The sequence below is a fragment of the Protopterus annectens genome, chromosome 2.part0, assembly GCF_019279795.1.
Source record: "Protopterus annectens isolate FY-2018-M chromosome 2.part0, PAN1.0, whole genome shotgun sequence".
Taxonomy (NCBI): domain Eukaryota; kingdom Metazoa; phylum Chordata; order Ceratodontiformes; family Protopteridae; genus Protopterus; species Protopterus annectens.
In genome coordinates this window covers 124,531,595-124,555,763 of record NC_056728.1, presented here as the reverse complement: position 1 = coordinate 124,555,763, position 24,169 = coordinate 124,531,595, and the positions used below count along the sequence as shown (strand labels likewise).

At 42.7% G+C, this 24,169-nt stretch overlaps 1 protein-coding gene across 1 annotated transcript in view; it reads right to left on the bottom strand.

Moving 5' to 3' along the window:
* Positions 1 to 2,109: 2,109 nt before the first annotated feature.
* The window catches only part of LOC122792709 (cubilin-like), a 3,134,001-nt gene continuing 3,111,941 nt past the window's right edge, over positions 2,110 to 24,169 (bottom strand). Inside the window, exon 68 of the mRNA XM_044060295.1 lies at positions 2,110 to 2,642. Within this exon, the coding sequence (XP_043916230.1) occupies positions 2,535 to 2,642 (108 nt within the window). The 3' untranslated portion in view covers positions 2,110 to 2,534. The remainder of the gene's footprint in view (positions 2,643 to 24,169) is intronic.

Below are 24,169 nucleotides of genomic sequence, written 5' to 3'. Positions count from 1 at the left end.
TCTTTCTTTTGTAAGCCCTTTCAGTGCTCCTCTTTGGAGGCAGCCGGGGGTCGCTTATCTTTGTACCCAGATACCTGGCTAAAAATAACAAAAGACAAGTGGGTACAAAGTATCATATCCAGAGGTTACTCTATACCCTTTTCCATGTCACCCCCACTAATGAAAAGGATTCCAGACATTCCACCCAGTCACAGGAAACAAGCAACCATAGAAGTCCAGAAGTTGCTAGAAAAAAGAGTCATCCAACCGGTCTCCGCAGACCAGATAGGATCCGGGACTTACTCAAGGTTCTTTTTAGTTTCAAAGAACACAGGGGACTGGAGACCCATACTGGATCTCAGCTGACAGAACAAATCTATAAAAGAGACAAAGTTCTGGATTTTTACACTGCAGTCGATACTCTCTTTTCTGGGAAAAGACAATTGGATGTGCTCTATAGACTTGCAGGATGTGTATTACTACATAAAAATGGACAGATTATCCAGGAGTCACCTGCGCTTTCAGCTGGGAGCCACTCATTACCAATTCCAAGTTCTGCCCTTTGGTCTCACTACAGCCCCCAGAGTGTTCAACAAATGTATGGCAGTGGTTATGGCTCACCTGAGGCACTCAGGATTCTGAGTGTTTCCATATTTAGACGACTGGCTCCTAACTGCCACTACCAAGAATCTACTTTTACAAGCAAGAGACACCACTTTGAATCTCTGTGCTCACTTAGGGACTACAACAAACTACAAAAAGTCTGCCTTATTGCCATCTTAGCATATCATTTTTATAGGCGCAGAGTTAGACACTATTTTGATGATAGTAAAACTTCCACCAGACAGGATACAGACCCTTTGAGCACAGGTTCAAGACCTCCTCTTAAAAACAAAGACTCAAGCAAGGACAATTCTCAATGTATTAGGTACGATGGCAGCAGCAATCAGTGTAATCTACTAGCTCAGATGCACATGAGAATCTTACAGTTGTTCCTATTTTCCCAATGGTCCATGCAGGAACTTCCAATGTCGCATCAGATAATGCTAACAGAATCTTGCAGGAGAGACCTATGTTGGTGGCTACACTCAGATCAAATGACCTTAGGTTGTCCCTTCATTCTCCCATCCCCTCTAGCCACAGTGACCAACAGATGCCTCCCAGATAGGGTGGGGGGGGGCATTATCAGGGAAGGACAGCCCAAGGCATGTGGCAAGATCAAGAAGCCCATTTGCATATCAATGTCCTAGAGATGAGACCGGTGCTTCTGGCATTGCAGGTATTCCAGCACTGTCAACCAAATAAACTGTCGATCATTTGAACTGTCGACCATGTCATATAGACCCACAGATACACACTAGCCTTAACTGCAGGCTGACAATAGAAAAATATTTAAGTGATTACTAAACTATTTCTAACGATTCTAATAACACTAATAACAACAAATTCCACACAAAATATATATTAGCACACTTTAAACTATCGTAAGAAAATCCTAAGTCAGGATTGGGAATTTGAGGCTTAATAAAAACTTGGCCAGATAAAACTAGCAAACGTTCTATACAAAGAAAGTGCTATAAACATGTGTAAAGAAGGAAATATAATAAACTAGCAATATAGAAAAAACTGTATATAGAAATGTTTAAAGTTTTAATGAAGAAAAAACAACTTCACTTAGCCAGAGCTAGATGAGATGCTTGATCCTTTTCAGTGGCAAACAAGATCTGGGGAAAGCCCTACAGCATCATGAGATAGGGAGTGAGCCACAAGCTAGTTGAAGACCTCGAGATTTAGTAAATGGCCGAGTCGGAAACGAGGATCAGTTCCGAACCCATCAGTACAGCATGAAGGTGAGATAGGACAACTTCACATCGGAAAGTACAGACTGAGTTCTTAGTAGCAGAATAATATATGGCCTGCTGATCTATTTAAATATTATACAATAACCATTATCATAGCCATACAGCATGCACTGGCAGTTCCAAGATTTGTCATCCTTTCTCTGACTGTTAATTTGTTTTTTCATTATGTAACACTCAGTTTACTAATAACAAAAGCACAAACGTAATATGAATTGAAAGTTTTTTTTTATTTGCTCATGTAAACACAATAGTATATAAAATATTTTTGCTGCTTTATGGTCACATATAATACAGTTTCAGATGGCAGCATTCATAAGGAAGGTGCAAAAATACTTTCCAACATTATAAGCTCTTCAGTATATCAATGTATAATTGTGCAAAATACTTTCAAATGTATGCATACCCTTACCCTGAAGGTACAAAACAATATTATAAACTCTTTAGTATATCATTGTATAATTGTGCAAACTTTTCAATTGTATGCATATCCTGTACAAAAATTATGCAAATATACTATTTTCAATTTTGGAAACATCAAAAGTACAATATAATATATACAGTAGTGTAAAACATTTGTAAGTGTTCTGAATGAAATCAATTTGCATTTGGTGTCACAACTGAATTATTATATTAACAAACAAACAGAAATGTCACAATCTAAACTGCTTAACAAAACTTGGCTAAAATGTCACATTAAGTGCTCCATGTGAGCCTGAATCCAGAGGGTAATGTTGCATATTCAGCATGGAATCTGATGAATAATTGATTAGATGAAGAAGTAAAGGGAGCAATGTTTGTTTCCTAAAACGGAAGAAAGCATAATGTTACTACAAGGACTAAGAAAATGCTGTATTACTAAACGCTGACCTGCTGTAGGCAGGCAAACTATGTAAACAAAAGTTATAGCTGGTAGGTATAAGAAGACATATCACTAAAAAAAAAAAAATAATAAAATAACTTGCCCTTTAACTCATTGAGATGCAGAAATAGAAGGATGTATCAGACTTCTCACACCTCCGCTTTAGATAACTGCATCTGGTTACCAAACTACAACAATCTGTGACTTTTACATAACAGATAAAGCCAGTTTAAAATACTACTTGGTATATACTACTTACCTTTGAGATTTTTATGAATTATTCTGCTAATTTTAGAATTGTGGACAAGTTAAAGCAGGCTTCAAGCATTCCTGGTGGGCATACATTCACATCCAGCCTTGGTGATTTCATTCTATTAGTTCTTACTCATAAATATTTGCGCTTATTACTGCTTACCAACTTCAGTTTCTTTCTAAACTAACATAATTTAAGAAACTATGTCAACATAATTATGCATTTTTTTCTTGCTGTATTTTACCTTCATTTACCACCTTTTACATCATTGGAATGGTGTGCGTGTGTGCGTGCTTGTGTGTGTGTGTGTGTGTGTGTGTGTGTGTGTGTGTGTGTGTGTGTGTGTGTGTGTGTGTGTGTGTGTGTGTGTGTGTGTGTGTGTGTGTGTGTGTGTGTGTGTGTGTGTGTGTGTGTGTGCGTGCAGTGGCAGCTTCAGGCTTTTTTCTTGCTGAGGCAAAATAGTGGCAAGTAGCTTACTGGTGAAGCACACAAGATATATAAGGAGGGGGGAGCTTTAAAACATTATACCAATAAAGTATAGAATACATGATACATGTTAGCTCACCCATAAGCCACAGTTAAAAATGAAAGACCATTTCCTCACAAAAAGGGAATGCCATAATTTTACCAATCTTGGCAATGTTCACAACACTAGAACAATTATTCATTTGTCATTCTCAAAGAGTATAGCTTGCATAAAGTCAAGGGTGTAGCTACCAAGACAAAAGAGGTTTTGGAAAATGTCATACTCAAAGACATTTGTGTCTCAGTAGAAAGGGAAAAAATAGCACTAACGCAAATTTAAGAACAACAGGTTGGACTTATTTTCTTCTGTGCTGCATTGCAAGGAAAATATTTTAAACAAATGCAGCACATTTTTCCAGCTATCAAGAAAAAACACATCTTCGCATTGCAGATACTGGTGAATAACAAAGTAATTTAAATGTTTGTTAGTATGCTCTCTGAATTTGAAACATAAGTGGTCAGCTTAACAGCTCCTGGATTACATTAATAGTTCTGACACCTCAGGAAGAATGTGGGAGAGGAACTGGAAGCCTACATGTATTTCAGCTAGTTCATTTTATTGAGCATTTACAGCTACTGTTTAAGAGCTGCTCTAAGAACACAAATCAAGGTATTTCAAGCAAAAAAGTGAAAATAAAATGGGTTCCAGAAGCTGTGCAAGAAGCCCATGACTCATACTACTGCCAGTCTATTCACAAATAAGTTAAAAAAATGATTTCCTTATCTCTAGCAAGATTTGTATAAAGGTGGTTTTAAGTGAATTCTAAAAAAAAAACAATCCAAGATCACTTTATGGTCCTTTGAGACATGTATTAACCATAACCACTTAAAGATTTTGATGCATTAAAATATTCAGAGTACAAAAATAATAATGAAATAGTTGAGATATAGTGGCTACCACAATTTATTTATTTAATCATACATACTTTTTTGACTGGGTTAGTCTCACTAGGCCAACGGCCTCTTTTCAGGGAAGACCCGAGGTGGTATTCATAGTGACTAAGAGACATTTACCCAGAATGCCAGGGAACTTCTCTTACTCCTTTTTGATAGGTGCCATGGGATCTCTTACAGCAGCCTGAACTACCACCAACTCAGGCAGATAAGGCTTCAGTTTAACATCTCATCCGAAACCCACTTATTCTACACTGGTAGTGTCAGCATTGCAAAAATCAATCCAAATACCTAGTGTGTGTGTAGAACCCACAGCCTTCATATAAAGGGATAGTGTGTGCCCTGTTGAGTTACTAAGACTGCAATCAAGCACATTAGTTTTCCTGTTCCCTCCAAGGAAAACACTATGAGACGAAAAGTGTACCAAACAAATGCGACATGAGCCACCTAGTACTCTAGTTCTGGTTTGTGGAAATAACACTGATAGAAATAATATAGATCTGAATGTTTTACATACATACATGCATACATACATACAAATATTTTAAGCATGGGCATTAATAACCTTCTAGCTTACCAATATATGAAAATAAGAAGTTATGTACTCACCATAATGCTCGATGTATGTAGTCCATCTCGCCTCACATTCTTACCCGTGGGTTCGGAGCCGAGCCTCGGCTCTGACTTGGCCATACTCTAGCTTGAAGTCTTCAATTGGCTCATGGCTAAGAGGTATCCCATGCTGCAATGCGCCTATTCCCCAGATCTTGTTTGCAGTGAGCTCACATCCACAGACACACACACACACACACACACACACACACACACACACACACACACACACACACACACACACACACACACAGAAACACGTTGAGAGGAAGAACCAATTCAACATATCAAAAAGGAGTGCTGAAACCAGAGACTCGACCTCTAGGTCCTCCAGGAGGGGGTAGGTGGGTGGGTTAGTAAGAATATGAGGCGAGATGGACTACAAACATTGAACGTTATGGTGAGTACATAACTTCTTGATGTTATGCAGTCCAATCTCGCCTTCACTCTTACCCATGGGACAGCGTCCCTAGCACCTAGACCTTGGGCGGCTCACTTGAAAATACTCCTGAGCACTGTAGAACCAAATGAGGATCTGCCCCTTGATACCAGTTCCAATTTGTAATTACTAATAAAGGTGTGAGGAGATGCCCATGTAGCTGCAGCACAAATATCATCCATAGACATCCTAGCCTGAAAGGCAGTAGAAGTAGACATCGAACACATAGAGTGAGCCTTTACCTTCAAAGGTAATTCCTTACCATTTGAAGAATAGATGAAGGAAATGCAGCCAGAAATCCACCTGGACAGAGTTACTTTGGAAACTGAAGTCCCTAGTCAGTTTTCAGAAAAGGAGACAAAAAGTTGGTCAGATTTTCTAAAATCTTTTGTTCTATGTAAATAGAAATGTAATTGTCTGTGGACATCCAGCTGATGAAACTTAAATTCTGCCTTGTTGGAGAATTCAGAGAAAAACACAGGCAACTCAATAGACAGGTTGAGGATGACCACTGAAGCAACCTTAGGCATAAAGGAAGGAAGGATTAGGTCTTAGCGAAACCCTATCCTTTCGAAATATCAAGTAAGGGGGCTGGACTGATAAAGCTTGGAGTTCAGAGATCCGCCTAGCCGAAGTGATGGCTATCAAAAATAGTGTCTTCCAAGACAAAAATTTTAGGTCACAGGATGCCGCTGGCTAAAAAGGAGGTGAGGTAAGCTGCTTTAGCACAAAATTAAGATCCCATGGCATAACAGGATCAAAAATCAGAGTTCGAAGTAGCATAGTCCCTTTGAGAAAGGCCCTACAAAGTCTATGCGCCATTAGATTGGGTTCATTAGTAACATGAAAAGTAGAAATGGCTGCCAACTGTACTTTAATAGTTGCTTCAGCAGATCCCTGACTAAACAGTTGAGATAGAAACTCTAAAATCGATGAGATGGGAGCTGTATATGGATCAATCTGTCTTTCATGAGCCCAAATGGAAAATCTCTTCCACTTACTGGAATAAATCTTCCTAGTAGAAGGCTTGTGGGAGGAAGACAGAATATGAACCACCTCCAGTGAAAAATCATGAAGCCTGACTAGGGACGGAACTGGAGCAGCCATGCTGTCAAACTGAGGGTTTGGATGGAGGGGTGGAACTGCCCTGACATATGAGTCAACAGATCTGGCTTTGGGTCCAGTATCCATGGCTCATCCATTAGATAAAGGTGAAGAAAAGGAAACCAGATCTGACAAGGAGAGTGTGGAGCAATCAGTATCATTTTGCTTCCCAAAGACTGTGCTTTCTAAATAACCTTTGTTATCAGGGGAATTGGAGGGAAGGCATAGAAAAGACCGGAGGACCAATCGTGAACTAGATCATCCCTGAGTGTTTCCCCTTCTGGGGAAATAAGGGTGAAGTAGCTGCTGCATTTGGCAATAAGGGGGCTGGCAAATAGATCGCAGCAAGGCTGACCCCATCTGCATAAAATCCGTTCCGCCACCTGTTTGTTCAGGGACCACTCGTGAGGCATCAGAATAGCTCTGCTCAGAATGTCGTCAATCACGTTGGACTTCCCCGGAATGTGCATTACCTCTAGAAAGCACTGGGAAGATACTGCCCACTGCCACACTCAAAGAGCCTCTCTGCAAAGGGGATACAACCTGGTTCCTCCGTTTGTTCAGATACCAGACCACAGAGATGTTGTCCGAGTGGATTGCAATTGTCCCAAGAGGAAGAAAGGTGTGAAGTGCTTGTGACGCTACTAGCACCACTCTCATCTCTAAGACATTGACATGCAAATGGATCTCATGTTCCTGCCATGTGCCTTGGACAGTCCTGCCAAGATAATGCCCCTCCCACCCGAACTGGGAGGCATCCATGGTCACAGTGGCAATCGGAGGAGGAAGAAAAAAAGGCATACCCGTGTTGAGGTTGCTGGTCTGAAGCCACCAGCGCAGATCATGCTTGCACCTGTCGTTTATTACAATAAGATGAGAGAGAGGAAGGTGCTGAAGTGACCATTGGGCAAAAAGTAGCCACTGAAGAATCCTCATGTAAAGTCTTGAAAGGGGGACTAGCATAATTGTGGCAGCCATGGTACCTAACAGCTGGAGGACCACTTTTGCCTTGACCTTCTTCAGTGGTAGTAGAGTGTAGACTTGTTGCTGTAAAACCTGAATTCTCTCTTCTGGCAGGAAAACCTTTATGAGTACTGTGTCTAATTCAGTGCCGATAAAGGTGACACGCTGCAAGGGCAACAATGCAGACTTTTCCCAATTCAAGGTAGTTCCCAGACTTTGGCACAGTGTGATAGTAGTGTCTCTGGTCTGTAGTAGTAGATGCCTGGTGGTGGCAGACAGAAGCCAGTCATCCAGGTACGGAAACACTTGGAATCCCATATGTCTCAAGTGAACTGTTACCACTGCCATGCATTTGGTGAACACCCTGGGGGCTGTTGTGAGACCAAAGGGCAGGGAACGAAACTGAAAATGACTGTCTCGCAGCCGGAAGTGTAGGTGACGTCTGGATGCCCTGTCCATTTTTATATGGTAGTAAGCATCCTTGAGGTCGATGGAGCACATCCACACATCTTTCCCTAATAACGGGAGAATTGACTGTAATGTGACCATGCAGAACTTGGACTTCTCTACATAGGTTCATAGGTAGATACTAGGCTATCTGCCCTAGGGCATTTATAAGCTTAGCCAGAGTGTATTTGGCTTCCGCCTCCCTATTAGATTAGCCTACTGTGCCTCTGTAAAGTAGGTCACAGAAGGTACCCTTTTAAGATTAGTTTACTGTGCCTCTGTCTAGCAGGGACACAGGAGAGATCCCAGGGGTGAACTTGCGATTTCCCATCCACGCGTCCAATTTTCACTTGAAGAGGTTCAGCGAGGGGCTATGTCTATAATGAATTGGGATTCTATTCCAGAGTGAAGGGAACCTCTGGGAAATGAATCTGTCCCTCCAGTATGTCCTATTTATTTTTGTGCTGAGGTTTAGGTCACTGGAGCGTGTAGCTCTAAGGGACTTGGATTTTTTGAGGTGGAGCATGTCCATTAATTCTGGGCTTGACATGGCTTTGTACATCAGGCATAAATCGCCTCTGAGTAGGCGGTAAGCAACTGAGTAGAGCTGGAGTTTCTTTAGTCGAGCTGCATAGGACATCTGTTTGTAGCCCATGATCCTCTTGGTGAGGTTCTTTTGGGGTCTCTCCAGTTGCTGCAGGTGTCGGGTAAGGTACATCCCAAAAGGGGCATTGTATTCAATTATGGGCCTGATGAGTGACGAGTAGAGGGGCACAATGACCTCTCGATCTAGATGCGAATCTTTTCGTGATAAGTGGGCTATATAGAAGGTCTTTCTAACCACTTTGGCAACGTGATTATCAAAGGAGAGATTACTATCTACGTTGGTCCCCAAATCTCTACTTACTTCTTCCATACTTAATGGATTACCACCTATGTGGTAATTTGTGGGCACCTTGTTTTTCCCCAAAGGGGATGACTATGCACTTTTTAGCATTTAGCTTGAGGCCGTGGCTCTGGCACCAAGCATCCATCTCTGTGAGACCCATTTGGAGGATGCTTGTGTCAACTGGAGATTCGATTATGGCCCCCAGTTTGCAGTCATCTGCGAACTTTGTCAGCCATAATCCCCCCGTGTTAGCCTGAACCTCAGAGAAGTATATACCGAACAAGAGAGGTCTCAGAACTGAGCCCTGTGGGATGCCACTTGTAACTGGTTTGGATTCGGACATGGCACCTGCGATTCTGACCATGTGGGTTCTATCTCTGAGCCAGTTTGCAACTCATCTTGTGATATAGGGGTTGATATTTAAGCTGGTAAGCTTATTTATGATGCCCGAGTGGGGTATTGTGTCGAAGGCTTTTGCAAGGTCCAGGTAAGCTGTGTGGACTACCTTGTCCTCATCTATGGCTTTGGTAACTGTTTCAAAGAAATCAACTAGGTTTAAGAGGCAAGATCTGCCCTTAAAGCTGAATTGGGTAGGGTCCAGTGTCTGGAGGCTCCCAATGTCGTTGTTTATGAGTTCCATGATAATACGGTCCATAGCTTTACAGACCACACTAGTCAGGCTTATGGGGCGATAGTTTACGGGGTCCGTTGTGGCACCACCTTTGTGGAGTGGGACCACTGTAGCTGTACGCCATTCTTTGGGTACATATCCTGTAGTAAGGCTAAGTTTGAACAGTGACTTAATGTGAGGGCTCAGTTCTTCTTGGAGCTCATGTACGACATAGCCTGGGACACTGTCCGGTCCCATAGATGCTGTGTTTTTTGCTTTGGAGAGGGCAGCTTTCACTTGTGCATCTGTGATGTCAGGGAGGTTACATTCAGTTGGGATAGGTGTTTGCTCCTTTGGGGGGGAAGGGGGGAGAAGTTTGAGCTGAATCTGTCTGCCAGGATGTTGGCTATGTCTGTAGGTTTGGTATATTTTGTACCGTTATGCAACAATTCAGAGCATATCTGGGAGTTTCCGCCCATGTTTCTGACATAACTAAAGAAGGCCTTGTGATTATCTTTAGTGTCTATGGAAATTTTTCTTTCGAAACTGGCCTTTGATGATTTTATGAGGGATCGAAGTTTCTTGCTAATACTGATCAAAGATGCCTTCCCTTTTTGGGATTTTGCTCTGTCATGTAATAGCTTCCTCCTTCTGTTGTATAGCTTATTTATGGCCGGGGTCCACCAGACCGGTCTCCTGTTTTTGGAGGAGTGAGTCTTGGTTTTATTTGGGATAGCACGATCCATGCATTCCTGCAGGTGCTCATAGAATGCATTTGTAAAGGATTCTGCGGATTGGGCTGTATTATCCTCTGGCCCAGGCGCTTTGAAGGATTCCACCTCAGTCTTGAAAAGTGCAAAGTTGGCTTTGGAGAAATTCTTTACAGTGATTTCCTTGGCTGGGGGTGGGGATGGGATATGGATGTCCAGGGAAATTTGTTTATGGTCTGATCTTACCAATGAGGGGTTTACCTCTGGTGTGGAACATAGAGTACCCATGTTGGTGATGACCAGGTCCAATATGTTGTTCCCTCTTGTGAGAGTGGTGACCAGTTGTTCCATTGCATTAGAGTTTATAAATTCAAGGAACCGTTGGGTGAGGGTGTTTGGGCTTGAGTAGTTTTCCCAGTCAAAATTTGGGTAGTTGAAGTCACCCAATAACATAGTGTTTGGAGAGACCTTCATATTCTCCAGTGTTTTCAGGAATGCCAAGTGGGGTTCCTGTAATAGGGAGGGTGTTCTGTAGCAGGCTACAAACTGAAAGGCAGTTTTGCCCGCTGTTAGTTGCACATGGATGGTTTCCGATGCTTCATGCAGTGCCACTAACCTGGAGGTGTAGGTATCTTTGATGAATATAGATACTCCCCCTCCTTTTGTGCTTCGATCCAAGTTTTGGGGCCGAAATGCATGGTATGAGTTATAACCTGGTAGTGCTGGGGTGCTCTCAGGAGCCTTGAACCAGGTTTCTGTTACTGCACAGACATCGATTTTCTCCATACTGAGAAGAGTCTCGAAAAGTGCATCTTGAGGTTTAGACTTCTGGCATTGAGTAGCATTACCTTTAGTTTTTTTTATCTTTGGGTTGTCTATGGAGGTGGGTTTGTCCTTTGATCCTTGCCTAAAAAAGGCACTATGGGGGTGGCAAGAGCCTTGGCCAGTATACAAAAGCCTAAGGGTGACAGGTGCAAGCCGTTCCTAGCGAAGCAATGTGGCTTTACGAGCATGTCATCCCAGGCTGACAGACACTGGATCCCCTTTGAATGACACCAATACTTTAGCCAATTGCTGAAACTCATCATTTTGTCTTTATACTGTGGCATCATTCTTGGTGAGGGCAAGATGCTACTCAAGGTCAGGGACATACCAGCCTGGGCTACATGGTCAGAGAGCTCCTCTATGTCTCTTTTCATGTAGTTCAAGGAGGTACGTCTCAGGTCATTCACACCAGCATGGACAATGACGGAGTCATACTTGTACTTGCTTTGGAGTGACCTGAGTGCTTGCATTATGTGGCAGATCCTGGCACCCAACAGGCAGCTTACAGTGACCTTCTCCTTGTTCAGTCTGGTGAGTGGGACGTCAGTGTGCCGGACAATATAGTCCCCTATAACAAGTGTATTTGGTGTGTTGTTTGGCCTTATGGGCTGTGACTGTGAGGCACACTGATTTTGTGAGATATGTGATTTGTGGGTATTGTTGAGCGGTGGCTGTTGCTTGGATATCTGCTTAGGAGGTCTTTGCTGTTTAGGCAGATTTTTATTTAGAGCCTCCAAGTATGTTTTTGTCTGTTTATGTGTTGGGTATGCAGATGCAATAGGTCTGTGTGAGACTGGATTTGTGGTGTGGGTGGTTACCTTTTCCTCCTGACTGACTGTGTCAGTCTTGGGTTGAGAGAGCTCTGCCTCCAGTTTGGCTGTGTAACTGCATCTCTCACATGTATTAGAGTTTGTTGGAAGGAGGAGAGGGTTGTCTGTGTACATAAGGCAATTGTAACATTGCCTCAAAATTCCCAGATTCACCAGCTGGACTGGAGAGTAACTTTGAAACTGACCCTTGGACATACCAGATTAGTATAGGGAACTGTTTTTTTTACTGATCAGATTAGGGAAGGGAACTGATTTTTCACTTGATCAGGAAGGACCAATCGGGAGTCTAATACTTATGAGAAGTCAAGGAGGGTGTAGTGCTTTAGTTAGTTAGTGTTTCCTTATTAGAGCTGAGCAAGTGCAGGGCTTTAGAAAGAGAATGGAGTGATTACTTTGAGAGTTTGAACAGTTCTAAGGGAAAAAATGAAGAGCAGACTTTGTGGAGCCTGGAATAGTTTAAACCTGTTTAGGCTGGCCGACGCTGCTCAGTCTTAAAAACGCAAAAAGAGAGTTGTAGGGTTTTAAGAGAGAGAGATCAAGGAGTTTAGAATTGACCCAAAATGGCCAATAAAACTACAGCTTGTAGGTAGTAACCACTCCTCCAGGGACAGGCAAGCTGTTCAGTGTTAACCACTCCCACTGGTCAACACAGAGACTTCCCTTTAGCCCAAGCAAGCACTGGACTTCTAGAAACTTCCAAACAGTTCAGAACAGCAAATCTGTAACTGAACTTTCTTAACTTTCAGAAAGTGGGAAAAAAGCAAGATTTTTTTTTTTCTTTTTGTTGCAGTTTAAAGGTAGCAGAGATACATAAGCAGCAAAATAATCACAACAGTGCAATAAATGACCCCACACATTTGAGTGCTAGGCCAAAATCAGGTAAAATGCAGTTTTTAGAGAAAAAAACGATTTTAAATTAAGTGCAACACAGGAAATGCAGTAAACAGGCTCTAGATGTGTTCCAAGTAATCTTACTGTTACAGATATAAACTTTAGCAAGCTGGAAAATGCCAAAAAGTAGGCGGCAAAGCAGTAAAACTTAACAAAAAAGCAGAAGAAAATACTTAAAATCACAAAAGTGGCTCCTTTTCTTCTCTCAGCGTTTTCTCCTCTTGGTAGGTGCTTCAGTAACAACTAGCAAGCCTGAAAAGATGCCAAAACCACGAGGCGGCCTGGTTTTAAGAGAGAGAGAGATCAAGGAGTTTAGAATTGACCCAAAATGGCCAATAAAACTACAGCTTCTAGGTAGTAACCACTCCTCCAGGAATAGGCAGGCTGTTCAGTGTTAACCATTCCCACTGGTGAACACAGAGACTTCCCTTTAGCCCAAGCAAGCACTGGCCTTCTAGAAACTTCCAATCAGTTCAGAACAGCAAATCTGTAACTGAACCTTCTTAACTTTCAGAAAGTGGGAAAAAAGCAAGATTTTTTTTGTTTTTTTTTTTCTTTTTGTTGTAGTTTAAAGGTAGCAGAGATACACAAGCAGCAAAATAATCACAACAGTGCAATAAATGACCCCACACATGAAGGTTCAAATGGCTGAGATCCAAGATGGGTCTCAGGTCCCCTGTTCTTTTTGGCATCAAAAAGAATCTGGAGTAAGTCCCTAACCCTACTTGGTCTGATGGGATGGACTGGATGGCTCCTTTTAACAGCAACCTTTGAATTTCTAAGGTTGCGTAATCCCTTTGACTGGGTGGAACATCTGGGATTCTTTTGTTTGGAGAAGGAGATGAAAGAAAGGGAATGTGATAACCTCTGGAGATTATCTCTAATACCCACTCGTCTTGGGTGATGTCTCACCAGGCTTCTGGGTATAGAGAAATGTGACTCCCGACTGGCTCCAGAGATGCGCAGTCGGGCCTCCTCTCAGAAGTGCTGGTAGGGGGAGCCACGAAAGGAATTGCGGGCCTCCTCTGCCTCTAGGGCGGCATCTACCTGAATTTCCACCCCCTCCTCTGCCTCTGTAGGGGGAATCACTCTGTCCATCATGAAAAAACCTCTGTGATTTTCTGAACCACATTTTCCCACCCTTCTGGCCCTTGGGATGAGGTCTAGAAGGCATGGAAAAATGAAGTCCCATGGCAGACAGGGATTTTCCTTCCTGCTCACACCTAGTGAGAGTATCCTTCACTTTGGTTCCAAATAAGGATGAACCATCAAAGGGCGCATTGGTGAAGGTAGATTTGAAGGCCTCCGCAAAGTTGCACAGGCGCATCCAGGAGTGTCTCCTAAGAGAAACTCCGGAACCCACAGCCCTGCTCACTCCATCAGCTGCGTACAAAATCAGCCTCATGGAGGAGTTAGCAATAGAATTTAGGGTAGACATCTGTGCATTGACTTTCTGAGCAGTATCAGAAACGTTACCCTGTAGAGAATCTCCCGACTCCTTTAGGAGATCTCTTTGGAGCCATGTAAAATGCGATAAGTAGTTCAGCAACCGCACTGTAAAGGCCACTGAAAAGAACACATGCTTCCCATACCTGTCCATAGCCCTGGACTCCTTGTTCAGGGGATGGATGGTAGATGAAGTTTCTGCAAGTTCCTTCTTGGTGGCTGCTGCCACCACCATGGCATCTACTTGAACACCTTTTCTAAGAAATTCTCTATCAGAGGGAGTATTCACTATAATCCACACAAGAAGATGCGCTCTAGCTCAAATTGATAGCAAAATAAATCCACCGGATGTAGTTAAAACCACCAAATAGTATTTAATACCAAATATAAACAATTGTTTATATTTGGTATTAAATACTATTTATTAACTCACATCGTGGATTTATTTTGCTATCAATTTGAGCTAACATCTTCTTGTCGATATAGTGAATACTTTTGCGTGTGGTTCCATACGAGAACATTTTTGTTCTATCAGAGGGAGTGGACAAAAACTTGTTAGGTCTCCTAGGGACCAGTTCCACATTGTCCGGAGTTTCCCACAACCTTCGACAAAAGAAGTCCAGGAGCTCATCGAATAGGGGAAAAACCCAAGAAGTGGAGGGTTGGGAACCAAAGGCCTTCAGGAACACTGACTCCTCCTCAGAAGGAGCTTTAGATGGCCAGTCGCCTTTCTGTCTCAGTATTTCCAAGATATCTGAAAAAGAGATATCATCCGAAGATGACTTAGGGGACCCCTCTGACTCCTCGAGGTCGGTGTCAGATGTGAGGGACTCATCTTGGGAGTCAATGTGCTTCTTCTTGCACATTCTCTTTCTGGGTGGCTCCTCAGGTAAAAAACCCGGGGAGGCTTCAGAAAGCTGGGGACCACTCATTGAGGTATCCTGAGGCCTTAGGTCTCTGCTGTCCCTAGATAGAGGGTGATCTGATACTGATATTGGTGCTGGAGGGGGAAGAGTGTCGGTACCATAGGATGCATCTGATGACCTGGCCAGCACACTCCTCACGACCACAAAAGCTGATCCCCCCCTGGCTCCGAAGGTTGAATAGCCACAGAGGACAACCTTGGAGCTGAGGAAATAAGGTCCAAAGCCAATGTCGGGTCCATGCTCACCCGAGCCGAAGCGCCGAGAGGAAGGCTCGGAGCCAAAGAAGATTGACCCGATACCTCCCTCTCGGCTCTGACCAGCGAGCTGTGGACCCTGGACCCCATGGACGGCGCCAATGAGGTCAGAGCTGAGATTGGAGCAGAGACACCAGAAGGGGCAACTGGAGCCGATCTTGAGGCATCAGATGGAACTGACAGCTCTGGCTCTGAAGAAAGGTCTGGAGGAGGAAAAGCCAAATATGAAGGGGGGCAGGCTCTGGAGCCAATTGGGCCAGAGCCAAAAGCAATTTAGCCAGCACCAATGACTGAAGCAGTTTCTTCACCACTCTATCGACATCATCATTGGAAAGTGTCCTGGAGGATCTAGAGGAAATGGTCGGAGATCTGGATCTCCCTATAGAGGGAGACCTATGAGTCAGGGAGACTGGCTCCAAACTGAAACATTTGACCTTGGCTCCAATAAACCTGGAGCCAATGTAGATATCATCAAAGTACTGTCTTCTATCGGCTTTGAAGCCAGTGGAGCCAAAGAAGCAATAGTAGTCTTAATAATTTTCTCCGGTGGCTTCAAGGGGACTGACGGAGCCAAAGAGCCCTTCTTAGATGACTTTTTATCCAACTTTTTATCTGATTTGGAAGGAGCAAACTTGGAACTAGAGGATCTCTCCAAATCCTCTTCAAAGGATGGTTTTAGCAATCCTCTCAAATCAGCTTGTTCTTCCTCTCTTGCAGCATGTGGGGGCTAAAAGTGTGACAGAACAAGCAGGATTCCTGTAACTGAATAGCTCCCAAGCAATGCATACATACAGAATGCCCATCTGTTAAAGACATTTTGTTGTTACACTTAACACACTTCTTGAAGCCCGAAGCCATGTTTTCTTTAGACTCTTTGGACATAGGTTCATAGGTTCATACTAGGCTATCTGCCCTAGGGCATTTATAAGCCTAGCCAGAGTGTGTATGGCTTTCGCCACCCATTTTAAATTAATTTTGCTATGCCCTTTTTCGAGGTTAGTATACTGTGCCTCTGTCTAACAGTGACACAGAAGTGATACCCAGGGTAAACCTATGATCTCCCATCCACTCATCAAGATTTCTCTTGAAGAGATTCAATGAGGGACTCTGTCTAACCTGGACTGAGATTTTATTCCAGAGTGAAGGGAGCCTCTGGGTTATGAATCTGTCCCTCCAGCATGTCCTATTTATTTCAGTGCTGATGTTTAAGTCCCTTGAGCGTGTAGCTCAATGGGATTTGGATTTTCTGAGGTTCAGCATGTCCATTAATTCCGGGTTGGACATGGCTTTATACGTCAGGCACAGATCGCCTCTGAGCAGGCGGTATGCCACTGAGTAGAGCTGGAGTTTCTTTAACCGGGCAGCATACAGCATCTGTTTGAGCCCCTTGATCCTCTTGGTGAGGTACTTTTGGGGTCTTTCCAGTTGCTGCAGGTGTCTGGTAAGGTACATCCCAAAAGGGGCATTGTACTCAATTATGGGCCTGATGAGGGATGAGTAAAGAGGCACGATGACCTCCCCTGATCTAGATGTGAATCCCTTCATGATTAGGTGGGCTATATAAAATGTTTTTCTAACCACTTTGGCCACGTGGTTGTCAAATGAGAGATTGCTATCAACTTGGGTCCCCAGGTCCCTAATTGCTTCTTCTGTACTTAATGGATTACCACCTATGTGGTAATTTGTGGGCACTTTGTTTTTGCCAAAGGGGATGACTATACACTTGTTGGCGTTTAGCTTGAGGCCATGGCTCTGGCACCAGTTGTCTGTTTCTATGTTGAGACAAGAACACACACACACAGGGGAAAAAGGGTAGGGGCACCTTCTCCACAGAAAACAAGATGCACTGGAAACTAGAACCTCTAACTCAAATGGCCTAGAGACCGCGAGGTAACCACAGGGAGGACTAGGTCCTCTAAGTTAAATGGGCCTAGCCCAGGAAAAACCAAAAGGGGAACAACCAGCAGTCACACCACAAGAATAATGCTGCCAAGGGGGATTAAACTGGTAAACAATCAGAACAGAACAAGAACAACAGGAAAAAAACAGGGGAGGACTAGGTCTTCTAACTGAAATGGGCCTAGCCCATAAACACCAGGTAAAATGGGATACCAGAAAAGTTCGTAAAAAATAAAGAATACTGAATAAACCATAAAACATAACCAGGAAGAACCAGGAATCCAGGACGCCAGAAACTGTATAAGTTTCATCTCTAAATTAGAGACTTCATCAGGTTTTTTCTGATGAAGTCTCTAATTTAGAGATGAAAGCGCTAAAACATTTTGGTAATTAAAGACGGAGTGTTTTTATACAGTTTCTGGCGTCCTGGATTCCTGATTCTTCCTGGTTATGTTTTATGGTTTATACCAGAAACGTTCACTGAACTGCTAAAGGTAGAAACACACACACACACCAGCTATTAAAATAGCTTTTGGAGCTACTAAATTGAACAAATATTAGAAAATGTATATTTAGCCACAGCCAAGAGCAAGACCACTTCCATGTTGTACGAGCGGAAAACGAGATCTGGGGAATAAGCGCATTGCAGCATGGGATACCTTTAGCCACGAGCCAATTGAAGACTTCGAGCTAGTGTATGGCTGAGTCAGAGCCAAGGTTTGGCTCAGAACCCACGGGTAAGAATGTAGGTGAGATTGGACTACATAACATCAGTTGTCCCTATAATAAGTGTTCAGGCTGTTCTTAAAATTATCTAAACTAGTACTTGCTTTAATGTAATTTGGTAGTCGGTGCCATGCTCTCTCAAAGAACCAATTAGTATACTTCTCATTCCTATAGAATCTTCTACATAGGTTGCCTGATGGTTCGCTACTACTTTTTGATAACTCCAAATATTCCCAGAGGTAGTTGTCTCTAAATGCCCTATGTATCCAAATAAGGTCTCCTGTTAGATATCGATAAGATAGGTTTTACTTTTTTCACAATATCGATAAGATACACTGTACAAGTTCAGATATTTTAGCCTTTCATAGTAACTTAAATTTTCACATCCTTAGATGCCCTTGGTATATTTCCACTGTACTCTTTCCAGTACTCATGCTTGTTTTCTTATAAGGTCTCCATATTGTTATTCCATACTCATTGTTGGGTCTAATATAACTAACAAACAATTACTTCATCATTTCTGATTTTCTAGACTTTATAAATTTTTGTATACAACCTATAGTTCTATAACTATCATTAACCAATTGGTTGATATGATTAGAGAAACTGAAAGCTGGAATTACCCATATACCAGGTCCTTAAATGAGTCTACAGTTTCAATCACTGTATGCTGTAATAAATATTCACCTTTCAATTTATGTCTCCAAAATCTCATATGGTTAGTTTTTGATGTATTTATCAGCATATTATTCTCCTGTGCCCAAATGGTCAATTCCATCAAGTTCTTTTGCAGACATGCCTTACCTATAACACATGTAATCAGTTTACCCAATTTCATGTTATCTGCATATAGAATGTAGACCACCTCAAATGAAAAAGTTAGGTCTGAAAGATAGTTGAAACAAGTAAGGGGCTTTGACTCAGCACTGTGGGACACCATGACTGCAACCAAGAATTGCACCTGTCCAGTTGCTATACTATACCTGCCATTCCTACCCGAAAGCCATGCAGCTGTCCATCTTATCAAGAGTACATCAATACCTAGTTGTTCTAATTTATTGATCAGTGTTACATCACAGCACAATTTTTCATTCATAGCTGTTATTATATTTTTATAGAACATCATGTTAAGAGGTGGTAATAGATCTATTTTCAACATATGCATACTAATATATGGTTTCAAGTCCCAGCCTATTCAGCTCTGACAATAACTTAGCCAATATTACCTTCTCCATTATTTTCCATAGCATGAAAATAAACTTAAGGGTCTACATGACTCTGGGTTTGTCCTACTCCTCTTTCCCTTAAAGACAGGTTTAATAAGTGCATATCTCTAATCTTGAGGAATCTCCCCAGATTTATATGACCTAGTAAATAATAGATATAATGGTATTGCAAGTTCTTGCTAAAGTGTTCTCAAGTCATTTTTAATAATTCCATCTTCTCCCTGTCCTTTGTTTGGATCCAGTTTGTGCAACTCTTTTTCAATATAATCTAGTTTGATTCCAGTATCTGATATTACCTGAATGTCATTTGGACAACCTAACACCCCCTTTGTGCAGTCAAACTGTTTTGCATAAGATTTTGTAAATATAATTATACTTTATTGTCTCTGAAAGTAAATTTTAGTATCTGCACACTGTTTATCAGTTTGTACGTCTTTACTCCTTCCACATCTTATGTATCTATAAAAAGGTTTCGTATTATGTGCAATATCTTTGAATAAATTTTCTTCAAATTTTTCTTGTCTTGTCTCACACTATGCTTAATTTGTTTGTCCAGGTTGTTTATTTCAGTTTTCAAAGTTGTAGTTCGACCACTCTTCCATTTCTTATATTTTTGTCTCTCACCTTAATCAGGTATCTTGTTCTTAAGGAAATATATCCCCGTGACATTGTATGCCTAGATCCTGATGTTAAACATTTTTTTGATTTTTTGCACTCAGGTTCTCTTCCAAAACTTTCCATGTTCCATCTGCAGTTTTTCCACTGAACACATCACTCCAGTTAGTTTTACATAGAGACTGCTTTGCTTCCATACAGTATGTAATTAGTATTCTGTGCACTGATTTAGATTTCACTTTGGCAGAATTATCTAGTAACAAATTAACCTTTACAATCCCATGATCACTGCACATCAACTGTAGTAAAATTTGACTTAAAGTGACAGTAATTTCTTTAGGAACACAAACAATTTCTAGTATGTTCCGTTCCTTGATAAGTTTTTTACAGTCTGAATCAATTGTTATTCCTGAACAATTTTCTTACTAATGTTGTTGAATCAATATTATTCTAGTCTGTTTCTAGTAAATTCAAGTCCCCGCTAATATTATTCTTCCCTCCAGTGTTTCATGCAAGAAATGCATAAATTCGTCTAGGTCATCAGCACTTGACTTTGGTGGTCTATACACTCCAAAAATTGTTATATGTTCCAGGGTTGTCTTTATTGTCACAGTTGCACATTCTGTAGTATTGGTTTATCACTGTGCGTGTAATAAGCAAAGGTCTCATAACAATATTTAATGCCTCCCCCTACCCATAATACACCACCACTACCTTCCAACCCTCAGATCGAATTTGCTGCACCCTACACTAAACAACCTGATCCAAACCACCTTACTGCACACAATGTGCCACCTATGAAACATGCCCATATGGTAAGGCCAGGGGGAAGGACGGATGGATGGTTGAAGACAAATGAAGTAGAACTACTCAGATGGAACGTTATGGTGAGTACATAACTTCTTTATCTGAAGTAGTTTACTTCATTTGATCTTCAACCTGTGGGACAGAGTCCCCAGCTACTTAACACCTGGGTGGCCCTCATGGAAGGATATTTCGGAGCACTGCAGAACTATCCAATTTATAGTGAGAAATAAAGTATGAGATGAGGACCAAGTAGCCACAGAACAAATGTCATCTAAGGATACTCTAGACCAAAAGGCCGCAGAAGTAGCCATGGACCTTGTTGAATGAGCTCTAATCTGACCTGGAGGAGACAGACCTTTATCTTTGTAGATCTGAAGGATGCATACAGAAATCCACCTAGCAATGGTTACCTTGGAAACAGATTTACCCAAAAATGGTTTAGAAAAGGACACAAACAACTGGTCATATTTAAGAAAAGATTTGGTCCTGTGCAAATAGAAATGTAACTGTCTACGAACATCCAACAAATGCAACTTGTTTTCAGCTTTGTTTGTGAAATTTGGAAAGAAAACAGGTAAATTGATAGTCTGATTGATACTGACCTCGGATCACTTTTGGAAGAAAGGAGGGACTGGTACGAAGTGAAACCCTGTCCTTATGAAAAACTATGTATGGAACCTTGACAGACAACGCCTGAAGTTCTGAGACCCTCCTAGCTGAGGTGAAAGCCACTAGGAAGGTTGTCTTCCAAGACAGAAACTTATGATCTACGGTTGCTGCAGGTTCAAAGGGAGGGGCAACCAGTGCTTGTAGTACCATAGTAAGGTCCCACGGGGGGGGGGGATAGGATCTTTCACGGGAGGATGTAAAAGGAAGGTACTTTTGATAAAGGCTTTGCACAACCTGGGAGAGGCCAAAAAAGCCAAGTTCTCACCAATGTGAAGATGAGAAATGGCAGCTAGTTGAACCTTCATTGTAGACGAGCTAGCCCCCTGTTGAAAAATGTTTGCCAAAAAAATCAAGGATAGCCGGAATGGGAGCCGTGAAAGGATCTAAATTCCTTTGAGAGGCCCAAAAGGGAAAACACTTCCATTTGTATGATAAATCTTCTTGGTGGATGACTTATGATCTGCCACAAGAATAGTCCTGAGCAAAGAAGACAATCTGGGAGTCACAGCAATTAATGGAACTGGAGCAGCCAAGCCATGAGCTTCAGACTGTCCAGATTTGGATGAGGGACCTGCGAATAGTGAGAGATGTCCAGAATGAGATCTAAGATCCAAGGAGGAGCTAGAAGATGTGACCAGAGGAATGGAAACCATACCTGGCAAGGCCAAAACAGAACAATGAGGATCACTTTGCTCCCAAGTCAAAGAGCCTACTAAAGGAACTTTGGAATAAGGGGTACAGGAGGGTAAGCATAAAGAAGACTGGGAGGCCAAGCATGGACTAAAGCATCTCTGGGGGATTCCCCCGGTGGGGGGTTCTGAGCGAAAAACTCACTGCACTTTGCATTGGAAGGAGATGTGAAGAGATCACAGCAAGGCTGACCCCAATCTAGAAAGATCTGCTCCACTACTGAAGGATTCAGAGACCACTCATAAGGCATCAGAATAGTCCGGCTTAGTTTGTCCGCCAGAATGTTGAACCATCCCGGAATGTGCACTGCTACCAGAAAACGACCAATGGAGATTGCCCATTCCCAAACTCTCATGGCCTTGTGACAAAGGGGGTAAGATCTGGTCCCTCCCTGTTTGTTGATATACCAGACCACCAATATGTTGTCTGACTGAATCGCAATGGTTCCCAGATGTAGAAAGGTATGAAGGGCCTGCAACACTAAAAGGACCACCCTCATCTCCAGAATGTTTATATGCAAACTGGTCTCGATTGGCGACCACATGCCTTGGACTGTCCTTCCTGCACAATGCCCCCCCACCCTAGCTGGGAGGCATCCATAGTCACTGCAGCTTGGGCAGGGGCTGTGACAAAAGGTCATGCTTCCAAGATTTCCGAAGAATGCATCCACCATAGAAGGAACGACCTGCGGACTTTGCTTATGTGTATCAGGTATGACAATGGAAGATCCAACATAGATCACTACACCGCTAGAGTTCACAAAAGTACTCATGTGTAAGCGAGCATATGGTAGGAGTGTGATCATTGCTGCCACAGAGCCTAGGGTCCTTAAAACCGACTCTGCTGAGGGGAGATGAGATCAATAAATGAAAGCGACATGCATCCGTAAGCTTCGAATTCTCTTCGAGGTCAGGAAGACTTTTGTATGTAACATGTCTATCCATGTTCCTATGTATTCTATAACCTGGACAAGGTTCAGAAGAGATTTGGTTGTGTTGATTGCAATACCTAGATGGTGTGCAAGGCATAGGAAATAGTCTCTGGTCTGGCAAAGTAGATGCTTGGTGGGAGCGGTGAGGAGCCAATCGTCCAGGTAAGGGTAAACTTGAATTCCCTGAAACCTCAAGTGAGCCACTACTACTGCCATCACTTTGGCGAACACCCTGGGGGCTGTAGTGAGACCAAAGGGTAGGGCTCAAAACTGATAATGATTGGCCCCTAGCTGGAAGTGGAGAAACCTTCTAGAGCTTCTGTGCATCTTTATGTGATAGTAAGCATCCTGGAGGCCAAACGAGCACACCCAGTCACTCTCTTGAAGGTAAGACAGGATGGACTGTAAGGTCACCATCTGGAATTTCTCTTTGGCAACTGACAGGTTCAGAGTAAACAGGTCCAGAATGGGCCTTAAGTCTCCCATCTTTTTGGCACCAAAAAGAACCTGGAAAATATGCCTGATCCAGACTGGTTTAGGGGGACGGGTTCAATGGCTCATTTCTTTAACAGCTTGGAAACCACTAGTGTTGCTGCCTCCCTCTGCATGGGTGGTATGTCTGGGAGGTGTTTGGAAGGGGTAGGGAGAATCACAAATGGGATTGAATAGCCTCTGGAAATTATCTGAAACATCCAATGATCTGATGACATGGACTGCCATGCCATCAGGTGCAATGACAGGTGACCCTCGACTGTCTCCAGAGCAGTGCAGTCAGGCAACCCCTCAGGGCTGCTGTGCAGGCCTGTATGAGAACAGTTTTCAAGACCCAACATTCCTCAGACCCCCTCTGTCTCCGGGCTGGCGTCTGTCCTGTCTCCCTCTGCCTCTAGGGGAAGAAGGGCCCTGAGTGTCCCAGGAATACTGAGACTTCTGGAACTACATCTTCTTTTGTCCTCAGTGATTCTGGGAAAAGGATCTTTGAGGGTTTGAGAAGCGGATTCTGACAGCAGACAATGTCTTCCCATCTTTCTCGCTCTGGACCAAGGTGTCATGGATGGTCTTTCTAAAGAGGGAAGAACCATCATAAGGGACATTCGCAAAAAATGCCTTGAAGGGTTCTGTGAACTGACACAACCTAAGCCAGGAGTGACACCTCATGGAAACGCTGGACCCAGCCACCCTATCCGCTCCTTCGATAGAGTGCAAGAGGAGTCGTATAAACATATTAGAAACTGTTGTCAAGGCAGCTATCCTCGCGGAGAACATACACCTGTCCTCCTGTGATATG